The 15404-nt window shown below is 46.1% G+C and overlaps 1 protein-coding gene across 1 annotated transcript in view; it reads left to right on the top strand.

The window, feature by feature from the left end:
- LOC138376151 (guanylate cyclase 2G-like) overlaps positions 1-15099 on the top strand; it is a 30016-nt gene extending 14917 nt beyond the window's left edge. The window contains exons 10-21 of the mRNA XM_069460179.1: positions 1347-1430; positions 2100-2204; positions 2750-2821; positions 4209-4377; positions 5968-6123; positions 6879-7056; positions 8475-8615; positions 9483-9675; positions 11488-11662; positions 12456-12554; positions 13786-13877; positions 14995-15099. Coding sequence (XP_069316280.1) covers positions 1347-1430; positions 2100-2204; positions 2750-2821; positions 4209-4377; positions 5968-6123; positions 6879-7056; positions 8475-8615; positions 9483-9675; positions 11488-11662; positions 12456-12554; positions 13786-13877; positions 14995-15099 — 1569 coding nt within the window. The remainder of the gene's footprint in view (positions 1-1346; positions 1431-2099; positions 2205-2749; positions 2822-4208; positions 4378-5967; positions 6124-6878; positions 7057-8474; positions 8616-9482; positions 9676-11487; positions 11663-12455; positions 12555-13785; positions 13878-14994) is intronic.
- Positions 15100-15404: the final 305 nt, after the last annotated feature.

The following is a 15404-nucleotide window of genomic DNA, read 5'->3' as shown; positions in this document are numbered from 1 at the left end:
CTCCCTGCCCTCAAACACCATCACCAGATTCCCCACCTCTGTTCCCTGCATGGTGGTGCCCAAACTCTTTAACAGGAAACCAAACCCCTTGACTACTTTAGTCCCCACTTTTAGAACCGTTTTTTTTTTTTTTCTGGCCTAAAGCCTATGCTCATCCAATTGGTCTCCCCAATTATGTTGGCAATGCTATGCCTGCTCCCCGTTCCCCTCACCTGGAACTTGCTGATCTCTCAGGGTTCAGCTCAAGCATGACCTCTTCCAAGAATCCTTTCTTTCATCCTGCTGCCAACTCCTATCACAGTCTGTTACTCCCACACTAGAAGTGGCAGATCTTGGGTTGATATTTAACTCATACTGGGTCTTACATTCTCCTGTGTCTGGATTCTAGCTCTTCTTTTACCCAGCTCTTACACATCACTGTGTGTTTTTGGGGTGATTGATTAAATGACTCTCTAGAAGCAGACCTGAGAGGTAATAACCATAAGATAAACCATTTGCTGAAAATGTAATATGTGCCAGACATTGAATTGCTAGTGGTATTTTAACTGATTTAATCCTCAGAACGACTCTGTGTGATTGGTGTTTATTTAGTTAGTTATTTTAGAGACAGGGCGTGAGGGAAGTGGCATGATCATAGCTCGCTGCAATCTCAAAGTCCTGCCTCAGCCTCCCAAGTAGCTGGGACTACAGGCACACACCACCACGCCCAGCTAATTTTTGTATATTTTTGTAGAGATGGCGGGGGTGGGGGGTCTTGCTATGTTGCTCAGGCTGGTCTCAAACTCCTGACCTCAAGCTGTCCTCCCACCTCGGCCCCCCAAAGTGCTAGGATTACAGGTGTGAGCCACCAAACCCGGACTGGTCCTATTTTTAATCCCCTTTGTACAGATGAGGAAATGGAAGCTTGGAGCAGTTAAATCCCTTGTTCAAGGTTGTTTGGGTAGTAAGTGGTAGCACTGGGCTTTGAGCCAGGCATTTGATGCCAGACTTTCATTTATGACCTCAACTCACTATTTCCTCTGAATGATAATGGGACATTATTGTATAACAGAGAGAGTATTGTCTTGGAGTCACTCTTTTGAATTCTGTCTGTGCTACCTATAACTGTGCAACCGTGGAGAAGTCACCCAACCTCAGTGAGCCCATCTGGAAATGCACTAATCATGCCTACCTTGCAGGGCTGAGATCTTGTGAAGCAGCTAGCTCAGGGCCTGGATGTAGCACAGTGCCGCCTTGATCCCTCTCATAGGGGGATTTCTTGCCAGTCTTCCTGCTCCCCTTCCTAGCCTGGAGCTTTTCCTGGATCATGCTAGGTTAAGAACATTCCACTTTGCCTCTGATTCCAGGGAAACCACGTGGCCATCCGCTATGTCGGTGACCAAGCAGAAGCCTGGGTTAAGAAGCCGACTGTGCTACAGGAAATCCGGCTGGTAAGGCCCCTGCCCTGGGAGGAGACAAAGCAGTGCTGCTGTCTGCCCCTGCTCTGCCAGCTCCCTGTTCCCAAGGTGCAATGGTGGGTGGGAGCTTCCTTAACTTGTCCTGCCTCTGCCTCCCCCCACAAGCCCAGGCTTTGGAGCTCAGACCCAGGCACCTGAAACCTGGGATCCCTCCAACCTCTGCTTTTTCTCCTTAATTCTTCCTGGCCCTTCATCTTCTGTTGCTTCCCTACCTTGAACCTGGTCTTGAGGGAGTCAGGTTCATGGGATCTGACTTCTTGCTCCGTATCTATGGCCTGTTGTGGCCCACACACTGGTGTAGACAGCCATAAGCAGGGAAGCAGGACTAAGTCTATCGCTGTGACATGGTTTAGTTTAGCCCCATGGCCAAGGTTAGACTTTGATCATTCCTCTGGTTTACTTGCTGGAAGAAGACTTCCTAGGTTCACCTCCCAGCTCTGCCACTTAGAAGTTATATGATCTTCGACAAATTACGGTACCTTTTGAGCATCAGTTCCCTCATCTGTAAAATGAAAGTGGTAATCGTTTGCGTCTCACAAGGTTTGTGTAAGAATTAACTAAAAATATGTGAAGTACATAGCACAGTCCCTGGCACAAAGATACACTCTATACGTGAGCTACTGTGACCATTATTATTTCCAGATGTGTGAATTAAGGCACGAGAACATTGTTCACTTCTTTGGTATTTGTACGGAACCACCTAACATCTGCATTGTCACCCAGTATTGCAAAAAAGGAAGTCTTAAGGTAAGCAAAATAGTCCCTCTTACCTCGGGTTTGATTAGCGACAGCTAATCCAATAAAGGACCTTATCAGTGCTTTCTCCTGTTCATGCAAGGACAATTTCTCTCTGATCTAATTGCAAGACCTGAATTACTTTGTTGGGCTACCTGCTAGGGATCACATTAGCAGTGGAGTTGCCAAGCGTCTGGTTTCCTTTGTTATGGGTGGAAATCATCTGAGCTTGGTTTCTTCTCCTGCAATATTATGGCTATCCTTGAACTGTGTTCCTGTGCTCCTCCTACCCATGGTATGTGACCAATAACAGCTTTATGTCAGGAATGAGGGAGTGTTCGTAAAACTCCAACTGCTTACTTTCTCAATATTGAGCCAGGTTATGGTATCTCCTGGGAAGATTTATAGTTACTAGGTTTAATGTTTTTTTTGCCTCACAGTGTATTGGTTCTGGTTTAAAATATCAGATATATTGGAATCAAATCTGTTCAATGCATGAAGCTCACTGTGTTTCAGGTTGAGTCACTGGTGATATTTGGAATAACTGTGTTTTTCAGGATGTTTTGGGAAACTCAGACCATGAAATGGATTGGATATTCAGACTCTCATTTGCATATGACATAGTCAATGTGAGTATAGCATCGACTTATTTAAAGAGTCAATATGATAGTGTTTTTGAGTTGTTCTACACCTCGGATGAAACTGAACTGTAACTTTTCCTGAAAATTCTGGCCCCCTTCAACAAAGGGTTTCTAGCTCTAAAAAACTACCACTTCAATCAGATTTTCCATTCTTTTCTTCTTTCCTGATTATAATATTAATAAATAGGGAGACAGGAAAGTATTTTATACAAAAGTTGGAATGGCCGATAGGCTTTCCCGATCAGGAAAGAGCAGAGTATTTACATTTTCGGGTAGAATTTTGATCTCAAAGAGAATCTAATTACTAGACCCTAAATGGAGCTGGGGAGGAGAGTTCCTAAGGCCCCTTCCTGTGCATCTAGGGCTGAGAACAACTGGCCAGGACAGGTCTTGTCAGACTGTGACAAGAATCACGTGGGACTCCTGTTAAAATGTGCACTGTGATCCAGTAGGTCTGGGGTGAGGCCCAAGACCCTGCATTTCTGCCAAGCTCCCAGCTAACGCTGCTGGGCCCAGGCCGTCCTCCAAGCAGCAGGAGTCTAGGCAGTCCCATTTCACAGATGGGAAAATTGAGGCCCAGTGAGGGGAAGTGACTTGCTTGAAGAGACTGAGTAATGAAGTCCAGACTTGAACGCATGTCTTCTGGCTCTAGTTCTTTCTGCCCTCTTCATAAATAATAATACTACAAACCCCTGAGAACACAGTGGATGCCATAAGAAGTCTGCAGCGTTCCTCATTTTGCCTGAGAAGGGCTCAAACAGGACCCTTAAATGCATGTAATAGCGTATCATTTGTAGTATGTAGGTAATAAAATAGTCTTCTTAATTACATAGTGCTGTTTCTATATCATTGATATTTTCCACCATATTTACGCATGTATCATAGTTATGTAATTTTTTCATTATAACTTACATTGGCTCTTTACTTTGTGTCATGCACTATGCCTGGTGTTTCACTTGCATTATTACATTTAATCTCCACAACCACACCATGGGTAGGCATTTTGTCACTTCCATTTTGGTGAGAAGAATGAGGCTTACGAGCATAGAGTAACTCGCCCTGTGCAAAGTGGTAGAGCTGGGATTTGAACTCAGGAACCTGAACATCAGGATGTATTTATTTTAAGCTGGCCTTGCCTTCTTGGCTCTACAGTGAGGAGCTGGAAATAATAGTTTTCTCCATTTTGAGTGTCCCTGCCCAGGTTGACTCCCTGGATAAGGGGCTGTACTGGTGGCTCTTGGACACATGAACACAGAGATGGGCACATGCCCTGCCCTGGGTCTGTGTTTCTGTCCGTCCGTCTCTCTGCCTTGGTTCCTGCCAACCATGTCACTGGCACCTGGTCTGCCTCATCTGCTCATTGTCACCCTTGCAGGGCATGCTGTTCCTCCACAGGAGCCCGCTGGGGTCCCATGGCAACCTGAAGCCTTCCAACTGCCTGGTGGACGGTCAGATGCAGGTGAAGCTGACAGGATTTGGGCTGTGGGAACTCAAGTACGGCCAGACATACAGAACATTCGATGAGAAAACTGCTGACCTCTCAGGTAGCCAACAGCAGATCTTGTACCCAGTAGCGGTAGGCAGGGGGGTCAGGGGTTCCTTGCCCCATCTGTGCTCCCCGATGCTCACTTGCCCAGGTACCCACAGGTGGGTCTTCCTCTGGAGCTCACAGGGTGATGTCTGGGTAGGAGACTGGTTGAGCTGGGCAACCTGCAGCAACCATTGCCCTCCCTTTAGTCCTCTGTGTGCCCTCCTGCACTGCTCCTACGTTCTCCGCATAGAACGTGAGATCTGCCAGGCACTTCAGAGATAACCCAATTCCATAGTTCTCTGTCTTCTAGGTGGCTGGGTCCCTTCCCTACCATATCAGTTGAACCAGAATATCTGAAGATTGAAGATGGGGTCTGGACATCAAATATCATTTTATTTATTTTTTTATTGAGACAGGATGTTGCTCTGTTGCCCGTGCTGAAGTGATTCCCCCACCTCAGCCTCCTGAGTAGCTGGGACCACAGGTGTGCACCACCATACCCAGCTGATTTAAAAATTTTTTTGTAGAGATGGGGTCTCACTGTGTTGTCCAGGTTGGTCTTAAACTCCTGGCCTCAAGGGATCCTCCTGCCTCAACCTCCCAAAGTGCTGGGATTACAGGCATGAGTCACTGCACCAGCCAGTGTTGTTTTTGAAATGCTCCGAAGTGATTCTGGGGTGCGTGTCAAGACAAGATCCACTGCCTCAAATCCAACCCTCTTTTACATGTAAGCAAATTGGGGCTCGCTGATCTTTCCAACTTGTCCAAAGTTACTTGAATGCCTTTGAGTATCACCTCCTCATGTTCAGCCCAATATTCCCAGCCCCGACGCCCTCTCTGTGGGATCAGCATGTCGCCAGCAGCTTTTCCATGGGAATCTGGGGAGGTTTCTATACCATGTATTTCGATGGTGTCTTTTATAGAAAAGACAGGGGAGAAACTTTGAAGACCTGCTAGTAGCCACTCCTAGTTCTCTATCCTTTAACATATATAGATTTTCTTTTAATGATTATAACCCATAATGATATAATCCTATAGATCTCACTGCAAACAAAAAAAGTAGATACATAAAATACCCAGAATAGATAGAACCATAGAGACAGATGCAGGTTGGCGGTTGCTGGGGGCTAACGTGGGGAGAACAGGGAGAAGCTGCTCCATGGGTCAGGGTTTTCCTTTGGAGTGACGGAAGGAAATATTTTGGAACTAGATGGAAGTGGTGGTTGCACGACATTGTGAATGTGCTAAGTGCCACTGAATTGTTCACTTTAAAATGGTTAATTTTATATTGTATAAATCATACTTCAGTGAGTTATCCTTAAAAATATAGGCAATGCAGGAAAGAAAAAACGAAATGAAAACCATCTGTAATTCCACGGTTATGCGTGAACCAGCGGTATATACGTTAGGGCACGTCCTTCCCGGCGGTTTTCTCCATATTCCCACGCAGACCCCAATCTGCCCTTGGCCCGACGCCCTCAGGGCTGACGGCTCAGGGCTGGATTCTTTCCCTCCTCCCGTGCCCCCCTAAGGATGAAGGGGTGGCCTTTCCTGTTTCACCCAGCAGTGCCTCGCTTCATGTGGACATCCCATTGCTTTGCAGAGCTCTACTGGACGGCCCCGGAGCTGTTGCGGCTCCCAGAGGTGCCGCGGTCGGGCACCCCAAAGGGAGACGTTTACAGCTTTGCCATCCTGATGCGGGAGCTGATCCAGCACCCGGACCACGGGCCCTTTGACGACCTCCACGAGGCACCAGCTGGTAAAGGGGGAGAGTTAGTTGGCTTTTGTTGTGTGGGTTGGCTTTGAAATGTTTGCCAAACTCTTGGCAATCTCTGATCTATTTTCTGTCTCTATAATTTTGCCTTTTCCAGAGTGTCACATAAACAGAATCAAACAGTATGTAGCTTTTTCAGATTGGCCTCTGTAACTTAGTAATATGCGTTTAAGACTCATCCATGTTGTTGTACCCACAATATTTTTATACCAAAACACGGATGTATTATTCTCAATATTTCTTTTATAACATCTGGTTAAGCAGAATCTTAAAGAATATCAGTAGAAGCCAATAAGGAAATGAAAGAAAATAGGTTTACAAAATTGGACAGAGAAGCAGAACATGATGGTAACATTCATTATTTGTTAAAATAGCTTTTCTCTAATGTATTATATGGAATGCAAAATTGCATAGAGCATTCTTTGGGGAATTTGCAACACCAAATGCTTATACATTCTTGAAATCATATGGAGGTATGTGTTATCTCAAGAAACGTTCTGTTCTAAAACCTTAATTTAAAAACAGATAAATTAGGAGGGTGCCTCTATGTTGTACACTAGAATTCTTCATTTTCCAGGAGAATCAGAGTATTTTTATCAAAATATCCAGATTTCTCTGGAATTCCAATCTGTTCTATGACTTAGTTTATAAACTTAAGAGCACAATTACTGCTTAAAGTGACTGTACTAAGTGGTGCAAAGCTCAGACATTTGGCTTTCTCAACCCAAAATGAATTTCAGAAATCATCAACCGAATCAAAGACTCCAGGGCGTCAGTTCCACTGCGACCTTCGCTGTGTGAGGAGAAAGGCAATGAAAAGATCCTGCTCATGGTGGCGGCATGTTGGGATGAGTCTCCAGAGAAAAGGCCCACTTTCCTGTCTGTCAAGAAGACTCTACAAGAAGCCAGTCCCAAGGGGTGAGTTAGACGTGCAACAGACATTTTCTCTTAGTCATTTAATCATTGGAATTTTAAAATTATATGGCTGTGATTGGTTCTATGTCACTCACTCCCTTCATTCCTCCATTCCTTCATTCATTCATTCATTCATTCACCATATACTCAATGCCTGCCACATGCAAAGCCTTGTGCTATGTGCTGGTTAAAGCAAAATGTGAAATGCCCCCTTTATTTCATACAGATTACAAAAATGTATTCGATGTTATGATTCTACTGTCTTCTTTGTCCATTCTAGAAATCACTAATCAATCAAGGCCTTATTCCCAGGGAGTTCTGGCATGGCCTGAGAATCTATTTCAATCAGCATTCCCAGGGTCATGACTAACAAACTGGGATTGGATTGGGGGATTAAAAATTATTTACTACCCTTAGAGTAGGTATAATTTAAATTATGCATGCATTTCAGACAATTTTCTCAAGGGTAGCTTCCCTCACACTAGTTAATTATACCATCTTTTGGCACATTGAATATATGAAGACATCACCATGTTAGAGGTAGCTTGTGTTGGTAGAAAGATTCCCCGGGCTGGGAGTCAGGTGTCTACTCCTAATTTGGCCACTTGGCTATGCATTCTTAACAAAATTACCCTGTATTCTGCATTTTCCAGATCACTGTATTATAGTTCTGAAAAATTTAAAACTTTTTAACATTATTTTTAAAAGTGAAAAATTATTTATATTTAGGATGTACAATGTGATGCTTTGGTATACACTTTGTGGGACGTAAATCAAGCTAATTAGCATAATGGTACATCTCGGTTGGTTGATATGTCCTGACTTTTTACTCAGAAAATATGGTCCAGTCTATTTTCCTATGTGAGTCTCAGCCTCCTCATCTGAAAGATGAGGAATATAAATGGGTTCTCTGAAGGCCCTTCTAAAACAAAAAGCCTACAGGATCTAGAAGTGCCCCTTACATCGGACAATCTGAATAGAAAAGAATGACTCTTCCGCAAATCTGCATTTTCAGTGGGATGGAGACTATTGGGAGGTGGGGGAAGGGCCATTAAGGCCACCATTTGTTGAGTGCCTGCGGGTGCCAGACACAGCCCTGGACACTTTGCACACGTTATCTCCCCCAAATCCTCAGCACAACCCTGTGAGCTCTGTATTATTAGTCCCACTTTCTGGATGAGTAAACGGAGGCTCGGAGAAATGAAGGGTGCAGCTGAAGCTCCCAGAGCTGGTGAAGGGCAGGCTCTGTCCTGCCACGTGGCCTCATTGCCATTGTCATTGCCCTGCTGTCCATTGGCAACGCTGCCGTAGGAAACCTTAAGGGCGAGAAATGGTTTCTTGGAATGTGTACCTGGAAGTTGTGTTCCACTGTGGCCCTAAGGTTCTTGGAAGAAGGTGTTAATGTTTATGTTCTTTTCAAGCCACGTGAGCATACTGGACAGCATGGTGAGCAAGCTGGAAGTGTACGCCAATCGCCTGGAGGAAGTGGTGGCGGAGAGGACCAGCCAGCTGATGGCAGAGAAGAGGAAGGTGGAGAAGTTTCTGTCCACAATGTTGCCCAGGTATTACAAAGGTCTGGGGCCCTTGACAAAGAAATCCAGGCAGTGGCTCAAGATGGAGGAATTATTCCATGGTTCTTTTCCTAAGAGGATGCCATGTCCTTCAGAAAGGGGTCCAGCATGTTGTGTGTAATTTGGTACACTGTAAAGGGAGATAGAGGCAAACCCCTCTGAATGCAATGGGAATAAAAGTAGGTCTTTTACCTGGAAGGCAGTGGATACAGCAACAGGAAAGAGGCCACTAGATGGCGCTCTAGTTCCATGAGTCCTACCAGTTGCTAACTCCGCAGTATTTCAGACTGTACGTGCAAAACCTTTGCATGGTGCGGTATGTACCCATGACTGCACATTAAAAAATCGTTTCCTTTTTGGCGTTGTTTTCACCTGTGCACTTTCTAAACACTTTGAGGAAGCATTTGCTGTTAAAATTCCTGTGCATTTCTTGCATGTCTTGACCAAAGAAACAGACGCAGGAATTTTGAATGTGAGATTTGTTGACTGAAATAAAAATATTGATCTATGGATTGGTGAATGATTACATTTGCTTCAACATCTGCAGATCACAATTTTACAGTCAAACTCTATAACCAATATATACAGGGAGAAAATCCTTTTTGTAAAGGCATTTATGTGACTTGCTTCTCTGTTGTTGCCTGCCCCAATTTATACCCGCCAATTATAATAAAAGATCTCTTCAGAGAAAATGGAGGTGGAGAAATGGATGTCAAAAGAATTCCTCTAGATGGTGGGTTTTGTTAACCAAAAACCTAGCCATTGAAGCAGAAGGACCTACGAGGGCGACTTTGCAGGGGTCTGTAGGAGATGAGATGAATAAGATCCTCTTCAAAATGATTCCTTCCTTGGTTTCAGCTTCATTGGAGAACAGCTCATAGCTGGAAGGTCCGTGGAACCAGAACATTTTGAGTCCGTGACAATCTTTTTCTCTGACATCGTTGGATTCACAAAACTGTGTTCTCTCAGCTCCCCCTTGCAAGTTGTCAAGCTCCTCAATGACCTGTACAGCTTGTTCGATCACATCATTACGGCGTATGATGTGTACAAGGTGAGACGCACGGCTGCTGGCTGGCAAGGCACACATGTCGCTCGTCGGCTGTCTTGGGGGCATGATTGAGGACTGGACTGACCCCAGACGTCAGCCAGGAAGAAGGCTCTATTTCAGTCCGTGTCACTTCGTGGCAGAAACTCAATATTTTATTCCTGTTTTTTTTCTTGGAAAAGGTCTTGATTAGTCACAGATGTACGTATTTGTCAAGAATCACCAGTCTTTCCCCCTGTTTCCTTCCATTATTTTATCTCTCAGTAAACACTTCCCTGAAAGAGGCATTGACCTTCTAATTGCTAATTCCTCCCCTTCCCTCCTGAATATATTTCCTTCAGAGTCAGAGAGGCTCATATTTACTCTCCTTTAGGGGTTGTCTTTGGATCTTGTGTGGGTCTCACTTCTGTTAGCACCATCTTTAGCAACTTAGGATAAAGATAGACTCCCAAGGTTAAACTATCAGGCTCGTGGCTAAAGGGGAGACAGCAACACTTACCTGCCTGGTGCCCGTCTGGGAGGTATATGAATATGGTCGCCTAGAGTAAAAGATAATTTTTGGTGGGGAGGAGAGCAAAACGAGCAAAATCTGGGTTCATTCAAGTGGTGGTGATGATGGCTGCTTTGTGTGTTTTCTGACTCTTCAGATGGGGTCGGATCATGACTGCAGGGACAGTTCTGTGTGCCTGTGCTCACATATTCCTGGGGGTCGGCCACGATGTACCAGCTCTGACCACAATCTCAAGGCTCTGCCTCTGCCTGTGGTCCCAGGGTCCAGTGAGATTTGGGGGACAGTGTGGTCATATCTTGGTGACACAATGACACGTCCTCAATGGTTATCCGCAGTGTTCCCCACAAATGATGTCTCTGTTCGAGGGTGAAAAAAAAGATTGGTATGGATAACCTTTAAAAGAAGATCACATACACCCAACAAAACTGGAACCTGCCCTGCTTATGAGGGTGTCTTCTGTGATTTTCCTCCTAGTGTTACCTTCTCCGTTATGTTTTGCTTGAGCTAATATTAAAACAAGTTTGTATTTCTAAAGGAAGTTCTCATGGTGGGGAGAGGTAGCCTATAAGCAGGCTAGACCTGTCAACTAGTTGACTTTGTGTAATTTTGGGGTAACCAGGAGATAGGTGTTTTACTGCCCAGCTACTGCCTGAAATTTCACTTTTACCATGTCATCTCTGGATTCTGCTAAAATGCAAATATGTCCAGAAAGGGCTGTAACTTTAAGCTTCTCCTTGTCATTTATTTCTGTATTGTGAATGAAGGATCTAAAAGGTGATTTTATTAGGAGGATTGGGGGAGAAGAGGACAGATCAGGCAGACACATACGTTTATATACATATGTATGAACAGATACATTTTGTATAATGTCCAGTGCATACATCTGTATAAATGTATGTAAGAGCCCCTGTGCAGGGTAAGGACATTTCACGTTGAGTATGATGGATTCCATTTGATGGATCCAACGGATCCTTCAAGATTTGCCCCATCAGTACACTGCTCCCTGTCTGGCTGCCTCTGAGCTTGGGCTGGGGAAATACAGTCACCACCACTGTGGGACTTGGGAGGAGGAAGCAGGGACTGTGGGGAGGAGGCCTCAGGGAAGGAAGGCTTTGCAGGAAAACCAGGACAAGGGCAGGGAGTGGAGGAAATGCTGGGACTTGCATGGGATGGAGGTCAGGGAGTATGGTGTCTCAACGTATGGGAGTCAAGGCTGGGGACAAATGAGGGACCTTGGTCTCTGACCCCACCCCCACTCTTGGCTTCCCTCTTGGAAAACAAAGGTCACTTTGTTGCTTTATTTTCAGGTCGAGACCATTGGAGATGCATACATGGTGGCCAGTGGACTTCCCATCCGCAATGGAACCCAGCATGTGGATGAGATTGCCACCATGTCCCTGCACTTCCTCAGTGCCACCATCCACTTTCAGATTGGGCACATGCCCAAGGAGAAGCTCAAGCTCCGGATTGGCCTCCACACAGGTAGATGGAACTGATGGCAGGTGGCCGTATGGTCCAGGTATGGCGACAGGTAGTTCTGGGTTCGAGTCCTAGGTCCAAGGCTTCTAGGAACCCGGATGTTGAATGGTAACATCTTCGGGGGGAACAAAAGATTGAATTGTTTCTACATGTGTCATTCCAGTTAGCTAGGTTGCCTGGTAACAACAAGGACATGCAACAGCTCCAAGGTGTTGAACCAAGAATACAGAGGAGACCCCAAACCAGGGCCACTGTAAGGGGCTACTTTCCCTCCACGCCTCTGTGTCAAGTGCCCTTTGGCATGTTCTGTGTTTGTCAACTCAGGGGCATGTGATCTGTGCAGAAGAAGCCCACACATGGTTTAATGCTCTTCTGTCACTGTCTTGAAATTCTTTATAATCTTTGAACAAAGGGTCCCCTATTTTCATTTTGCACCAGTCCCCACAAATGACTTAGGCAGTCTTGCTCCTACCTCTCCTTCAAGGCTCAACTAAAATAAAACCTGAGCCCCAATCAGAAGTAATTACTCCCATATTCCTGCTGCTTTTGGCTTTGTTTACAGCTCGAGTTCATGAATAAATAACACGGTCATTTATTGATCACGTCGCTTTCCACCAGGAGTCTGTGGGTTATATAGGTTGCCTCTTTGTGAACCCTAAGACATATTGCCATGCTTTGCCCCAAGAGGACACTTAAGAAATATTCGTTGAACTGTATTTATTGACTTGATGTGCATCGTGGTGTCCCACCTTGGGACGTGCAGACTGGTTATGCCCTTCGCTTCTCCGTTCCTCAGGTCCTGTGGTGGCTGGCGTGGTGGGCATCACCATGCCCAGATACTGTCTGTTTGGGGACACTGTGAACGTGGCATCCAGAATGGAGAGCAGCAGTTTGCGTGGGTATCGTTGTCAGTACTTCGGAGACACAATACTGCTGTCCCTCCAGTCCCCTATCTTTAACCGGGGGATATTTTTAGAAGACGCATTTGCATTCTGTCTACAGTTTTCCATCTGGAGAATAAGATCATTATCCACTTCAGGCAACACCGATCACAAGCTTTGTAGACGGGGCTTCACTGTGCTCGCTGTGTAAATACACCTGGCTTCCTCCTTCCGAGGCTGTCTGTTCTAAACAGCCACACACACATGTAATACGATCATTTAAATGAAGAGCTAGAGTCAGAAAACCTTCTCCGTGCAGGGCCAGACAGTAACTATTTTAGGTGTCAGGGGCCAGAGAGTCTCTGTCACAACTACTTAACTCTTCGATTGTAGCTTGAAAGCAACTATAGACTATATATAAATGAATGGGCATGGCTGTGTTCCAATAAATTTTTATTTGTAAACATAAGCAGTGGTCTGGATTTGGCCCGTGGGTGGTAATTTGCCCATCCCTGATGTAGAGTATATTCTTGGTGATACAGAAGAAATCTACAGCCAGCAACTCCAGGGAACATCACATTTTTTTGCTTTGTAGAAATTTTATCACATTGACTATCGCTAGACACATTTATGCCATTTACCAGTCAAGACATGTAAAAAAGAGTTACAGTGATTTAAGTTTCAAAGAGTTGAGGTTAATATTATTTTGAGTTTGTAAATTTCCCACAATATATAAAAGCACACACACAAATTTTTTCCCTCTGATTACTTCGTTGTCTAAGTTAACCAAGTCTCAAATGCAGATTTAAACGTCTCTCAGATTTAACTTTTTCTCTCTTCTAAGTAAAGGTTTTTAGAATACATTGTTAAAGGTGGAGTCGGTTATATAGGATCCAAACCTGATTCTAGTTTTGTTTCTGGTTACAAACTACATTTTCAGTAATATGTCCCAGGTCTGGTACTGGCCCAGGAAGCCCAGTGAACTTCCATTCATGGGAATTACCAACTCGCACACTGAATCAGTTCTCCCTCCTGTTTCTAGACTGAACACACTACGGTTTGAGCAGCACTGAACAGTGTCTCAGCAATGCCATAAGGCCAGGGGGTCTGAGCCTAAGTGTCCCCGACTTTGGAGAAGTTGTCTGTGTCTTGCTTAGTGAGAAGTCCCGCAGGATAGGTTCCCTCTCCAGAGAAGCCCCACCCCACTGACGAGTTTATAACGAGGCATTGACTGGTTTATGGCAGCTCTCCGGATCCAGGTCTCTCAGAGCACTGCAGGCGCCCTGCTGGCATCGGGAGGGTACGATTTGCAAAAGAGAGGCACCATTCCAGTCAAGGTAAGACGGGGCCAGCTGCGCCCCAGGGCGCCCCACCTAGCCCTGCCCCGTTTGGGTCTCTGATAGGGAAGTCGAGGGAGTTGGTGGGATGTGTCTCCATAGAGTGATGCAGAGAGACCTCAAATGTCTCTCTGGAGGCTCCTGTGACTGCCAGTCTTCTTCCTTCAGTTCCCTCAAATAGTCAAACATGGAACCTCAGACAGAGAACACCTTAGTCCCACCTGGACCACCCCCTTATGGGATGCCCCCTGTCTCTGTCACAAATGGTCGCCTGGCTTCCTCTCAAACACCCCAGCCCAGTTCCTCACACAAAGCAGCAGCAATACAAGCCCAGGAATTATAATGTCCCCTTTCCTCTGTGTCCCCTCACCTGAGTCTAAGGTGCCCAGGTAGAGGGGAGGAAGTTCGTAGGTTGGCCTTGGAGGTACTAGAACCTCACCTCTATACATTAAAAAATTCCTTCCCTTTTCCTTCATCCCGGCCTGGGTCTGTCATTGAAATTCGCCACGGCGCATTCTCGTTTTCCCCTTTGGAGCGCCCTTGCCCGGGCGGGCGGAGGGGACACGTTCGCGGTGGGAGTGGTGGGTGCTTACTGTGACTCTGGTGTTGGGTGGGAGCAAAGGGGAAGCCAGTGGCACCAGCTCCCCCATCTGCCGAGCCTGCCCCAGGCCCACCGTGTCCAGCCAACAGGCTTCAGGTAAGAGGAAGACTTTTCTAGAAGGCAGCAGGGCAGGTCCAGCTTGGAATCCTGTCCTGCCACTCACCTGCTGTCTGATTCGGGGGCTCGGTTTTGTTGTGTGCAAACGGGAATGGTGATCATACTGCCCTGGAAGGGCGGATGTGACGAGTGAAGGTGGACATGTACGCGAGGTGCTTCACCTGGTGCCCAACTCATGCTAAGGGTTCAATAGATTTTATTATTTCTTAAAGATTTTCTTTGCAACAAGCTGTGGCCTCCGCGGGTCCTGGCCCCTAGGCTGTTGCTGACTGCCCGCCGGGCTTATCAGCAGAGCCGAGGACATCCTGGGATTCCGTCTGTTAGGAGACCCTTCCCTCGTGAACGCTGCTCCGCTGTCCCACCCTGCGTTTCCTCAGCGCCTGCCTTTGCCTCCCACAGGGCAAAGGAGAGCAAACGACTTTCTGGTTGAAAGGCAAGAAAGGCTTCACTATTGCACTCCCCGAATTTACCGAGGAAGAAGCTCCAGTCCCAGAGATCTTGTGAGGTGAGTATTGTCTTTCAAGGTGTGTGTGGAGTCACAGGAAAGTCCACCCTTCGTTGGGACACCGTAAATATCCCATTTAAAAGCTGTGGCTCTGGGGTATGAGCCAAACCTCCACTAGGGGGCGCTGTCTAGCCGGCCAGCTCTTCCTACCCCGCGTTGGCCCTCAGCGCAGTGTGGACTCTGAAGACCGTGAGCTCATTTCCTGGGGGCCAGGGCTGGGCTCTTGCTCCCAGCCCTGTGTGACTGCCCTAGCTGCCAGATACTTCCAGCCCATTAACTCCTCAATTTGCAGTGAACCCAGTTT

Source organism: Eulemur rufifrons, chromosome 28 (assembly GCF_041146395.1).
Source record: "Eulemur rufifrons isolate Redbay chromosome 28, OSU_ERuf_1, whole genome shotgun sequence".
Classification (NCBI taxonomy): domain Eukaryota; kingdom Metazoa; phylum Chordata; class Mammalia; order Primates; family Lemuridae; genus Eulemur; species Eulemur rufifrons.
This window is presented reverse-complemented; position numbering and strand designations above follow the sequence as displayed.